The 13,268-nt window shown below is 40.9% G+C and overlaps 1 protein-coding gene and 1 long non-coding RNA gene across 12 annotated transcripts in view; one reads left to right on the top strand and one right to left on the bottom strand.

The window, feature by feature from the left end:
- Nucleotides 1-13,268, top strand: part of Nbea (neurobeachin) — a 558,554-nt gene that overhangs the window by 467,860 nt on the left and 77,426 nt on the right. For all 11 annotated transcript variants that reach the window (XM_006501527.4, XM_017319586.2, XM_006501520.4 and 8 more), the window contains one exon: nt 5,150-5,262. In XM_006501527.4, coding sequence (XP_006501590.1) covers nt 5,150-5,262 — 113 coding nt within the window. The remainder of the gene's footprint in view (nt 1-5,149; nt 5,263-13,268) is intronic.
- On the bottom strand, nt 144-8,384 carry Gm46804. Its single transcript, XR_001783840.2, has 3 exons — nt 8,158-8,384; nt 7,253-7,425; nt 144-347 (listed from the first exon to the last, which is right to left on the bottom strand). It is a non-coding gene; the product is annotated as a predicted gene, 46804 (long non-coding RNA).

The following is a 13,268-nucleotide window of genomic DNA, read 5'->3' as shown; positions in this document are numbered from 1 at the left end:
GTGTAAATAGACGTGGTCATTATGCTTTGGGTATCTTTGTGTGTGTGATCCATTTTACAGACCCACTGGGATTATGGACATGGGGTTCCTGCAACCAGAGCTAAGCTAAGCTGCAGAGTCAGAGTCTAATGGGAAATGACTTTTCAAGTTTGGTACTTTTGATAAAAGTAGATCAGTGTGGACTCATAAATTTCAGACTTTATTCATTTTGGTTGTAAAGTTTCACTCAGGTTTATCTTCTGTGCTAAAATAGCTTGCCTGAATTATACAATCCATCGCATGGCCTGTTCTGTGGTGGCTTCTTCTTAATGTCTATTTGACTTGACCGGTTTTCTCATTTCTAGGTGCTTGAAAACAATGAGATTAGAAATATGTAACAGCTACATTATAGAGCAGTGCATAGTAGTAAGACATACCCTTTGCTATGTCCCTTCTGGACTTTTTACCCTAATATGATAAATGTCATATATGCATACACGCAGGAGCATATTTACTAAAGAAGTTGCCAAATACTCAGAAAATATTGTTTCCAAAGAAATTGCCTAAAGCCCAATAATGTGTTCAGTCTTTGTCCTGTATATAAATTTAACAAATATTCACCAAGAGTTGAAGTGTTAATTAAAAATCAGAGTGTGCCTAAGCCTAGCTGTATCCTAGCTGCAATCTTGGTAACTTAGTCTCCCACATACTGTGTCACTGGGAGCCTGCAGCACTCACAGGATCTTCAGTACCTTTCCTGCCTCACTAGGTGTTCTCGGGACACTGTCTCTGCCCTAACCCTCCTACTACGTTCTTCAAGTGCCAGGACTGCAAACACATGTCTCCATGCTCAGCTTTATTTAGCTAAGTGTTCCTTGAAGGCTTAGCTCTCAAAATAAATGGGAACCCAGCTTAGAATTAAGGCATAATATATTTAATTTTTAAAGCATTTGAGTTCGTTTTCAAAAATATTATAGTAGATTATGTAAAATAATCTTAATGCTTCTTGGAGTTCACCTAGTTTGGCCTCTGGCTCTCAGAGTTGACCAGCTTTCTGCTCATCATATTCTGAGAGGTACAGCCTAATTTTACACACTTGGAGATAACGCTAGGAAAAAAGATGTTAAGAGCTGGCTTTCTTGCATTATAACAAACAAGCAACAACAACAAACCAGCGAGTGATTGCTAACATGGGTCTGTGTAAATGATCCCGTTAGACTTGAGGGTTGTTTTGGTTTTTTTTAAGGCTTTTGGATTGTTTTTCATATGATCAGCTAATGAATTCAGCACAACTTTCCCAACCCCGGCTCTGTTCTGGTTAGCACTTTCCAGGTTCTTACTTTGTGATGAACAAGCTCTCCCTGGTTAATTATGTATATATTTAGCTACTGCATGTGTTGGGCTTATTATTGTCATCTAATTAGATGTAACTTGAACTGCTTGCTTCTAGAAAAATCATTAAAAATTCTTTCCTAATGACCTAGAGATGACAAAATGTCTGTAAAGTGTGAAGACGCCAACGACACAGGAACAGCATTCTTACAGCATGCTAATCCAGGTGCCGCCGCCATCTCATTAAACGATATTTTGCTGTCATTAACATTTTCACCAAGGAATTGCAGTTATAATTTCCTTGTCAGCTGTCTCTAGATCACTTTACCTTCAAAACTAAAGTGCCATATAAAAACATTAAATTGGATGGTTTAATTAAAATTGTGTGTGTGTGTGTGTGTGTGTGTGTGTGTGTATGTGTGTGTGTGTTTGTGTGTGTTTAATGAAGAAACATATCCAGTGTTTCTGAGATCTCATTTACTCTGCTTCACTTTTATTGTTTGAGTAGATTAGTGCCATGGGCTTCCAATATTAATATGCATCTTCTGAGATACATCCTCAGAAGCACCGTTAGCAGAATGTGTAGCATGGTGGGCTCTCACCACCACCAGAGAAGGCAAGAGCCTACCAGGACGGCACAGGTATATTTGCTACATGTGGGCTGTGCTCAAGAGAAAAACAAAAATAGCCAACGTATAAACTCCAGGTGACCAGAGGTGAACATATACTACTTTTGAAATATCTCCATTTGGGGAATTTAGAATTCTTATTTTTTTCTTGTGTCATGTTCAGTAAAATAAAGAGTGCTAATTCAGTGAATCTGTGGGATATGGACACCCAGAGTACTGCTTCATCGTTCTTGTTCTTCTTTCTGACCTTTGGCACACTGAATTTTTAGTTCAAGTAAAAATATATTGTCTGATGCAAGACAGAAGTAGAAAATTTCACCAAAAATAGATTAAGTCCATCTTATTTTTTTAAAGTGTATTGTATTTTTTCAATCAAAACAATGTTGTAAAGCAATAATAACATAAAAATACTAAATTTTTCTTATCATTTCTTTTTATAGAAACTTTCAGGGATTATTAAAAATAGCTTACAAAAACTTGAGGATCAGAGAAACTGTCCTGAGCATCATTCATTCCGTCTGTGTGTTTGTCTGCGTTTTTAACATGATGCTTCTTTTCTTTAGAGTGTTTCTGAAAGTAGCTTAATATCTTCTCCTTTATTATAAATACATGTATAGTGAAAGAACGATTTCCTCAACAAGCATCCTCTTTCCTATACTGTCTTCATTTATAAGAACATTTAAATCCTCAGTTAACATAGATTGGCTTTTTATTTATTTTGACAGACTTTCCTTTGCTACAAATAATAACTAGCATCAAAAACGTTAATGGCAGGTACTGAAGAAATAGCTCAGTGGTTAAGGACACTGGCTGCTCTTCCTAAGGACCTAGGTTGGACTAATACATATAAAATAATCTTTAAAATAAAAAAAACCAATCTATTGTACAATCTATTTTCATTCATAATTTGTTTTTATATGTAACCTGTGTTATAGAGAGGGATGTTCTTCTAGAAAATGACACACAGATAGGAAGACCTACTTTTTCTTTACAGAGCTTTAAGCAGAACAGTTCCCCCCACATAGCAGCTCACAATAATGTATAATTCCAGTTCCAGGGGTATAGGTGCCCTCTAAGGGCACCCAGCATACACATGGTACACAGACATGCTTGCAGCCAAAATAATAATACATATAAAATAATCTTTAAAATTAAAAAAAATCTATTGTACAATCTATTTTCGTTCATAATTTGTTTTTATACATAACCTGTGTTATAGAGAGGGGTGTTCTAGAAAATGACACACAGATAGGAAGACCTACTTTTTCTTTACAGAGCTTTAAGCAGAACAGTTCCCCAGAAAACTGTGGAGTGAAATTTTGATGGGTCCACTGAGAAAATGGGGAGCTGCCCCGCCTGGCCAGCCAGTGCCCCCCAGCTGTGTGCCTGAGAGTGAATGCTGAGAGCAGGCAGGCACCCAAGTCACCACATGTAGGCAAGATGACTGGCACATTCTGAACTTTAGACGTTGGCAGCTTTTTTATACTAGAACATTTTCATGTGCAGACAGCTTAAGTCCACTCAAAACTTCACCTGTTCACGGACTGGTCTTCCAGCCTGTGACTCTCCCCTGTCCCATGTTCCACACATGGTGCTGCTCGCCCACCTCTGCTCCTGTGTCTTTACGCCAAGAACCATCTACAGCTCTCACTTGGCTTGTGTTTGTTCATCTTTTAGGGTTTGGCTCCTTTATTGTTTCTATCACATATGTGTTCTTTCCATCAAGAACACTTAATGGCCAGAGAGTATCTGCCAAGACACAAAGGTTTTTTTAAAAGAATAATAACCGATGTGGGGCCCCTCTCTCCCTGTCCAACCTGGGGAGGAGACCATTGGCTGTAGTCTGTCTTCCTTACTTTGTTTCTGTCTCCTTCGCAACCTGGTCTCAGTTTGAGACAGGATCTCACTATGTAACTCTGGATTGCTGAAAAATCAAGATTCTCCTACTCAGTCTCTTAGATGACAGGAATTACAGGCATGTGTTGCCACTCTCCATCTGATAGGACACTGCTACAGCTAATTAGGGGAGCAGCCTTCCAGGAAGTTTCCATATTCCCACCATGCTTTGATTCCCACTGGAAATACTGAACTGTTCTTCTCAAACTAAGCGCAGTAACCCAGCAGTTCCATAGCTCTCCACCCAAGCACAACAGAATAGCACAGAAAGAAAGACATGGACTAGAAGGAGAGAAGAGTGTGTTCCGCATCTGTCTCCTTCCTTCCTCCTGCCCTCCAGTGCTTCCCTGCTGTGGCAGGTTCTTCCCATGGATTTTGAGAACCCAGAGCCTAACTCATTCCAGGCAAGCACTGTGAAAAAGGTTCATTCCCAACCTCTCCACTGCATCTTGATGCATGTTTAATATAGCATCTGTTTACTGGTGATGTGGTTTCTACATCTATCTTCCTTACAGCAGAATGCCAGCTGATAATAAGCTACAAGCAAGCAGTTCCATAGCCTGGCACCCTCCAATGACACTTTCAAAGTCCTAGGCTGGCAGAGTTCTGCTTCTAAGGTCAAATGTTATCTGTGTCTCTGTAACTCCTTACATGGGTATTTTGTTCCCTATTCTAAGGAGGAATGATGTATCCACCCATTGAGGTCTTCCCTCTTCTTGATTTTCTTGTGTTTTGCAAATTGTATCTTGGGTGTTCTATGTTTCTGGGCTAATATCCACTTATGAGTGAGTGCATATCTAATGACTCCTTTTGTGATTGGGTTACCTCACTAAGGATGATATTCTCCAGGTACATCCATTTGTCCAAGAATTTCATAAATCCATTGTTTTTAATTGCTGAGTTACTACTCCATTGTGTAAATGTACCACGTTTTCTGTATTCATTCTTCTGTTGAGGGACATCTGGGTTCACAAAAAGAAGTAATATAGATGCACCTATGGGGGGTCTCACAAATCCCTCTGTTTACATGCTGTTGATAGAACTAGGTCCCATGACCAGAAGTACTTTTAAGGAGGCTAATCACAAGAGAGGGGATCATATGTGATGACCAGTCATCAGTGTCACCTGTGTGAGCTCTTATTGAAATTGTCGGGGGAAGATACTTAGGACACTTGTTTATCAAAGTCTTAGACCAATGAGAGCGGTACTTTCCTCCTGAAACACAATGGCTGCCTTACTTATAATAATCTCAGAAGGTGCTTTCTGAACAGTGAGGGTATACTCGTTTTCACTCGTTCTCTTCTCTTCACCAGGTCGGACGTATAATGATCTGAACCAGTATCCTGTGTTTCCATGGGTGTTAACAAACTATGAATCAGAGGAGTTGGACCTGACTCTCCCAGGAAACTTCAGGGATCTGTCAAAGGTAACAGTTAACTCTATGGAGATCTCTACTGTACAGGAGCTGCAACAGAAAGGGTTCTGTCAGTGCACGTGCTCAGTGGAAGTCTGTGAGAAAGCCTTTCCTGAGGGTTAGTCTCTAAGTCTTACCAACCCACTCCACAGACATTACACAGCTGTCACCGACATTCTCAGCACCACCAGAGGAAGCATGAGTGCTTGAGAAAGCAGGCTCAGGAGGAAGCTGCTTGGGTTTAGTCATGGGAAAGACAAGACGTAGGTAGAAGTTCACGTTCACTCCTGTGCTGTGTTCCTGAGGTGAGAAGGGGATGCTGCCTGACCACAGCAATAGGATCCAGTGTGTAGGGCTTTAGCACTAAGGAGGAAGGGAGGGAATTAGCAGGGATCTGTTCTGATGGAGAACATGTTAACCCCCAAAAGGACTTATGAGAATAAGGAATGCAAAGAAGATTTGGGGTAAGTTAACCTAATTTTCAAGAGAAAATTCAATGAGATGACACACTGAAGTGCACCTAAGATGTAAAAGTGTCCCCAGAGCAGCTCAGCGGCCTGAGCTCGCATTGAGCACTATGAGTCATTGCTCCCTGTCATTAAACTGGGCATGCTCGGTTATGCTAGCCTGTCACTCAAATCCCAGTTCCACACTTACAGTGCAGGGCAGTAGGCAGAGCTGTTGACTTTTCTTTGCCGCACTGTCTTTATCTAAGAACTGAAATCTTAACTGTGATAATAAGCAGGTCGAAGTGATGAGTTCTGATGAGCTGGTGTGGATGTGTGGCCTGACACATTTGGGTCGCGCTATCTATGTTGGTTAGAGTTCCCAGTCACTGCCATAAGCCATGTGCTCTGAAATGTCTTTCAGGTGCAGTGATGCTAATAGTATACTCCTATTGTAAAAGGTATGCCGTACAAACAGTTTACATGCTTGCCAGTGTAGAGGGGTACACAATGGGCATTGCAGTATAGAAGGGTACTCACTGAGCATTGCCAGTGTAGAAAGGTACTCATTGGGCACTAACACAAAGCCTACTTGATGCAAAGGAAGTTTTAAAGTCTTGGCTGTTCAGGCCAGAGAGACATGTCTTAGTCTCTGATAGTAAAGGTACTTGCCATCAAGCTGACCTACACTCATTCCTCGAGAGAGAGTAGTCTCTGGCTCCACACACATACATGTACAAACACATGTACACTCCCAAACACACATACACAAGTAAATGTAATTTTTAAAGAAAACAAATTTAAATCATGTCTTTTTAACATTGAGTAGATAGTATTTAGTAGATACTACATGTATGAGTATGTATGTGTGTATAAAAATGAAATTTTATAGTGTAGGTTTTTAAGGACTGTGGCACATTGTATGCAGATTTCATATACTGATTAGTTTTTATCAATTTAATATAAAAACATCTCCTAGGAAGAGGGAACCTCAGTTGAGGAATTATCTCTATGATACCTGTCTATGACATTGTCCGTGGTACATTTTCTTAATTGCTAGTTGATGTAGGAGGGTTGAGCCCATTGTGTGCCACTGCTAGGCAAATGGGCCTGCCTGGGCTATATAAGAAAGTAGGCTGAGCAAGCCAGTAAGCAGCACTCCTCCATAGCCTCTGCTTCAGTTCCTGCTGCCTGGTCCCTGCCTTGAGTTCCTGCCTTGGCTTTCTGCCTTGGCTTCCCAAGATGATGGACTGTGACCTGTAATTGAAATAAAACCTCTCAAACTCCAAGTTGTGTGTGTGTGTGTGTGTGTGTGTGTGTGTGTGTGTGTGTGTGTGTTTATTTGTTTTTGTTTATTATAATGTTTTATCATAGTAACAAAATGCAAATTAGGACACTTCATATTCTAACTACTACTATAGTTATCTAAGATTAGTTTTTTTTAAAGGCAGAACAGTCCTTTTGATCTGAAATCCAACTTTAATGTTATAGTCAAAGGAAACTTACACACCAAGCTTTTTTCCTTTTCTCCACTTACTCTGTCAGCAAGTACTTACTGTGTGCTCATATGTGTGCATAAAAAAGAGCCCAGCGGAATGAGTCAGATTAGCCTCTTGCAGAAGTGGGGTGGGTAAAGGAGAGCGAGAACTACTGGAGAGCGTGCTCAGATACCTTGTTGCACTCATACCTTCTTGAAATACTAGTATTTCCAGAGAAAGCAGTGCTGGTTCTGTGGATTATAGGAGATACTGCTAGAGTGTTTGCTAGTAATAACACATTTGCAATTTACCCATGTAAAAGGGAAATCATTGGTTTGGAGGTGTGTGGTGCTGATGGGTAAACTGAAGGCCTTGGGCCTGCTAGGCAAGTGTCTACACCTAGACACATCCCAAGCCTTCCTTTTGCATATTAAGACAGGGTTTCAGTAAGTTACCCGTGTGACCTTACACGCACTCAAACTTGGAATTCTTCTGCCTCAGCCTCCCGACTGGCTGGGGTGACAGTCTGTGCCTGTCAGGTAACCAGAAAAGCTGTCTGTTCGGGTGTGCCTCCTTTGTGACACACATACACTTCCCCAAATGTACAAAGTGTGAAATAAACAGCAGAGGCAAGCCTGAGTAAATCAGGGAACAGGAACTGTCCTTTTGCAAGCATGGAGCTGTCCCTTGGTGCTGGGCTGGTTGACTGTGTGAGCCAAGAGAGGTAGCTTTCCATTTCAATTCTCCCATCGCCCATACCCGTGTCGAAGTCTGTCACACTGACTGACGGGATGGGAAAATGTTAGCAGATTAAACCTCTTGATAGGTTGATAAATCACCCTTGCATTGTTGCCTTGCTTCACTGAAGTTCTTAATAGGAACTTCTGCCCAGATAGCCTAGGACTACCCCTTACAAAGCCCACTAATACACAAGAGTTTAATGTATGAAAATAGGAGAAAGTGATTTTAGAAGTGTAACATACCTGGGAGGAGAGATTACAGTGGGTAGCAGCAGTCCTTCATGAAGAGGCTCCACCAAGGAGCGTGTGGTCTTCTTGCAGATGGATAGACCCAAAGAAGGCGTCTGTGTCAAATCTGTTCCCCCAAAACTTACCAAAGAACTGAGACTATTAAATGTTAATAACTGGGACTACTTTAACAAGAAAAGTAATCTTTAAAGCAAGATTAGGAGTCTTGATCTAATTGACAATTCTAGAATTAGCAACCAGTAGTTCTAGAATTTGTTTATGCTAACATTTAAAGTCCCAAATAACTTCCCTATTCTTTACTGCTTATAATATTAGAGAAACTATGAAATAAACAAACATTGAAAGATTGTTTTTCTTTATACACCAACTTTTGCTTTTAAAAAGGTTTGGAGAACTCATCTCAAATTGACTCAAGCAACACAATAGCATCATTGGTGCTTATAACTAAAAGATTCAGAAAAGGGTCTGGCTTTTGAGCAAGATGTGCTGTGGCTCAGATAGTGCCACTGTGTATCTTTTGGCAGTGTAGACTTCAGACTCATCTTCTGCTCCACAGTGGAATGTATTTCAGACATCCTCTCACCTCTCTCTAGTACTAGAATGGCTGCATTAGTTCCTATCTCATACTTCCACTCAAAAGAATCCCAGCACAGCTTCAGTGGAAGAAATAGACTTTTTCTCAGCAGATGTCACCGATGCTGCTTGTGAGAGGTGGGACAGCCTCTTGCAGATGGACCTGGAGGTCAGGCCAGGGTGAGCTAAGGACCATTGCCTCCCCTGAGTGTTAGGGGAAGGAGTCAAGGAGAGACTCTTGTTCCTGAAGGAAAGAAAGTCACTTTCTGTCACAAAGAGTGAACTGAAATACACCTGAGCCTTGGCTCTTTATGCTTAAGTGAAGGGAATAGCAGATTGAACTGTTCACACCTGGCAGATTCATAGAAATTTCGCATTTTTGATGTCAGAAAGACTTAACTTATAACATTGACCTCGGGACATAGCCATTGTTTAGGCAGCCACACCATGCACACAGATCACTTTAAGATACGATAGCTACATTTACTAGGAAACAAATGAAGCTTAAGCTGAAAGACACCTCACTTCTCTTTTTACACTTTCCTTCAATTTTAGAAACCTAGTGTTAAGTTGAGTCTCTGTAAGAGCAGAGCATGTGTTAGTCACATGTCTTTCACTGAGGTAAAATAACATAGTGAAGGAAAGGGCTTATTTTTGGTTTTGCCTTCAGTATTCGGTCACTGGCCCTCCTGTGGGCCCTGCTGCAGTATAGCAGGACATAACAGAGAGTTAGAGGGACCTGTGCACCTCCTGCAGGCCAGAAAGCATAGAGAAGGGGTTCTACAAAGCCATGCCTCCAGATGTCTTCCTTCCTCTGGCTCTGCCAGAGCAACCCCTCCCAGCAGCACCTCTGGAGCCTTTGGGAGGGGCACTTTGAATTCAAGGCATGACAGACAAATTGTTTAAATCTCAAGTCCTATGAACCCTGGAGCCACTGAGAGTGCAAGGGAAAAGATATCTCCACAGTAACAATGGGAGCCTCACAGGGGAGGCAGGGCAGAGGATCACAGGGCTTGTAAACATTGAAACCCACCTCATCATGGGTAGTCTCCCATACGTGACCCAGACCTGTAACTCAGGAGCTATAGTTTGGGGATACATTTGGCTTAATTATTTTGTGTGGATGTGCACGTATGCATGTCATGGTACATGTATAAAGGTCAGAGAAGAATTTGGGACAGTTGATTTTTCTCATTCTACCATGTGGGGCTTAGGTTGTCAGACTTGGCAGCAGGTGTGTTTACCCACCGAGACATCTTACTCACTAGTCCTCTACTTTTTCCACATCTTCCTCAGTCGAACAGTATTGATGAAACAAAGGTTTTTGCACTCTCTTGCTCACTCTCCCTCTTTCCCCAAGTCTTACTTCACATTAATGTATGTGAATGTATGTGTGTGTGTGTGTGTGTGTGTGATCTGTGTACATACCACTGCATGTGTGTGGACACCTCCAAGAGTTGTTTTTCCCTTTCCACTATGTGCGTCCCCAGGTCTGAACTCAGGTCTTCAGGCTTAGCAGCAAGCACCTTCGTCTGCTAAACTATCTATCTCTCTGGCTCTGTTTTCCAAATAAATGCTTTATACCACATATAGTGTTTGCTTTATATATTTGTAAATTATATTATTCTATTACTATTGTATATTAATTAGTGTTATCCATTTATTTTTGAGAGTTTGAATACATATATCAGTGTATTTTTCCACCCTTCTTCCCTCCCCCCAGTACCTCATGAACACCCAACCACATCTCTCAATGTCTTCTTTTCTTTTTATTTTTATCATAAGCTACTGAATCCAATTAGTGTTACATGAGCATGGGCAATCCACTGGAACATGGGCAACCTACCCGGTGTCACATGCTCAAAGAGAAACTGCTGTCTCTTCAACAGCCATTACCTGCTAACAGCTCCTCAGCTAGGAGTGGGATCTCACAAGTCCCTCCTTCACCCACACCACAACATTGCATGGTTTGACCGTGTGAAGGTAAACACAGCCGCTGTATGTTGTTGGTAAGCGCAATGGCGGGTCACATCCAGAAGACAGCTTTTCACAGCGTTGATCCTCATTCTCTAGTTCTTACATGTCCTTTCTCCTGTGACATTCCTGATGTTTGGTAGGAGGTGGTTAACATAAATATGCCATAGAAAGCTGAGCACTCACTTTCCCAATGCTTTGACCAATTAAATGTCTCTGAATTAACCAGTTTTACTGGCCAGTGCCAAAAGCAGCGTAAACTCTGCGTTCACTTCTTTCCTTCCCTGGGTTTCCATGGTGAGGCTTCCAGTCTGCCATATCTCCCAGAAGTCTTCACAACAAAATACCAGTTTCCTATTGAATACTGTAAAGCAGCATCTAATATTTAACAAAAGCATGCAGGCAAACAAACAATTAGCTACTGTTTTTCCAGCACCAACAAACAAGAAGCGCTGTAAGTAAACGCAATGCCTCTTGCCCTGGTCCTTCATTCAGGGATGAGCTGGAGCCTCCTGGCTTGCTCTTAGACAGTCAGGAGCATAGCGTTGGGCTCTAAGTTCACAGGGAACTGAATCTTTGGAGTGTGTTCTTTTTACTAAATTCTTAGAAAAGTAGCCCAAGAATTATGAACCTATTGTCTTCTATTAGTCTTAAAACTAAGAATAACAGACCTGAGCATCAGACTATCTCTGCCCAAACTCTTACAGAGTGGGCTTTTGCTTCTGAACTCTTCCACCTTGCTTCCTTCCCTTTAGAAATGGCCATAGTATGCATATTTGGTAGTAGCATTGAAGGCCTCTGTGCTGGTTTGGACTTTATTGCTGTTTTGTTTGTCAACTTAACATAAACTGGGTCATTTGGCAAGAGGGAACCTAAATTGAGAAAATGCCTCCATCAGCTTGGCCTGTAGGCAAGTTTGTGGATCATTTGCATGATTATTAACTGATGTAGGAGGACCCAGACCATGGTAGATCCTAGAAAAAAAGATAGCTGACAAGGAGCCTGAAGGGCCACACAGTTGTGTCACAACTGTGTGGCCTCTACTTCAGTTCCTGCCTCCAGGTTTCTACCTTTCATTCCTGCCCTGAGTTCCCTCAGTGATAGATTACCAGCTGGAAGATGAACTAAACCTCTCCTCCTCAAGTGGCTTCTGTCATACACGTCATCACAGCAGGAGAAACACTAACTAGAACAGCCTCTCCTGAAACGCCTGTGCAAAAGGGGGATTCAGAGTGGTGGATGCCAAGTAGATTTCCAGTCACCCAGAGTTTCTCTGTCTGCGGCGTGATTGGCTACAAAGTCTAGTAAGTGAGCTAATCCAAAACCCGTATAAATGATTCAACTAAATCATCCTTAATTCAAGTAAGGTAAAAAAAAATCATTGAATAATTCATTTTCATGCCACAAATTATCTTCTTAAATGCCCAAACACTAACCCTGAGTGTTTATTAAAACTTGAGTTGAACATTTACTCAGAGTGAAATGGGTCTTTTTAATTTATAATCTTATTTTTTCCCTAGCTATTTTTATGAAATCAATGAAGAACATAGGAAAGGGGTTTTATTTAGATTTTAATTATACTGCACATCTCACTCATTATAAATTGTATTTAATGCTTAACAAACAATAAATAAAATGGCTGGTCATTGACCAGTCTTTTCAGTACCAGCCACCAGCAGGTGGAGGTATTTTTTCCTTCAATTTATATAAATATTCCTTATGGAAATATTGAAATTTTTGTAAAATCTGTCTTGAAGCAGGATACATCTTAGTGTCTCAGTTATTTTTATACAGTAGTGTGAATGTGACCTCCAGGTTCTAGTGATTACATGATTTTGACATGAATCACAGTAACTGCTCATTAAAGTATAAGTGGGCTTTTCCATTTTCCAGCCATTTCTTCTGATAAATGAAATAATTTTATTACAAAACCAAACACTGACATGAACGGAAGACATTACACACGCACGCAAACACACATTTATGTACACGTACACATGCACAAACACACTTACTTAATCACCGAGTGGAGAATAATCTATTTTGTTAACACAGGAGTCGTTTGCCTGGCAGATGAGGATGGGCTTAACCGATTCCCACATTATTATGCCACTTAGAGAGGACGTGGTAGTGCCTGAGGCTTTGAGATGTGGCAGTGCAAATGCGTGTGCCGAGGTGTGGATGCTGCTGAATGCCTGGGCTCAGGGAGCACAGGTGATTAACCTGGAGGATAAGCAGCCCAGAGATCTATAGCAACTTCCTAGTTGTTTTTATCCTTCTTTACCACCAGAAATAAAAATATCCAAAGTGAACATTTTATTAGATTCGTATATAACCTGCCTGATGATGAAGTTTCAATGGAAAAGTATTAACTGGGGGACATCCTCGTGGAGACGGGGGGAGGAGGTAATTGTATTAACATTACTAATTATATATATATAATAACTATACTAATATTAATTATAAAATGGCTGACATTAATATAGTAGTTAATATAGTAATGAATTGGGCAAGTTTGTTAAGTTAAACAGGTTTCAATTTAAAAAATACATTTTGCA

The sequence above is a fragment of the Mus musculus genome, chromosome 3, assembly GCF_000001635.26.
Source record: "Mus musculus strain C57BL/6J chromosome 3, GRCm38.p6 C57BL/6J".
Taxonomy (NCBI): Eukaryota; Metazoa; Chordata; class Mammalia; order Rodentia; family Muridae; genus Mus; species Mus musculus.
This window is presented reverse-complemented; position numbering and strand designations above follow the sequence as displayed.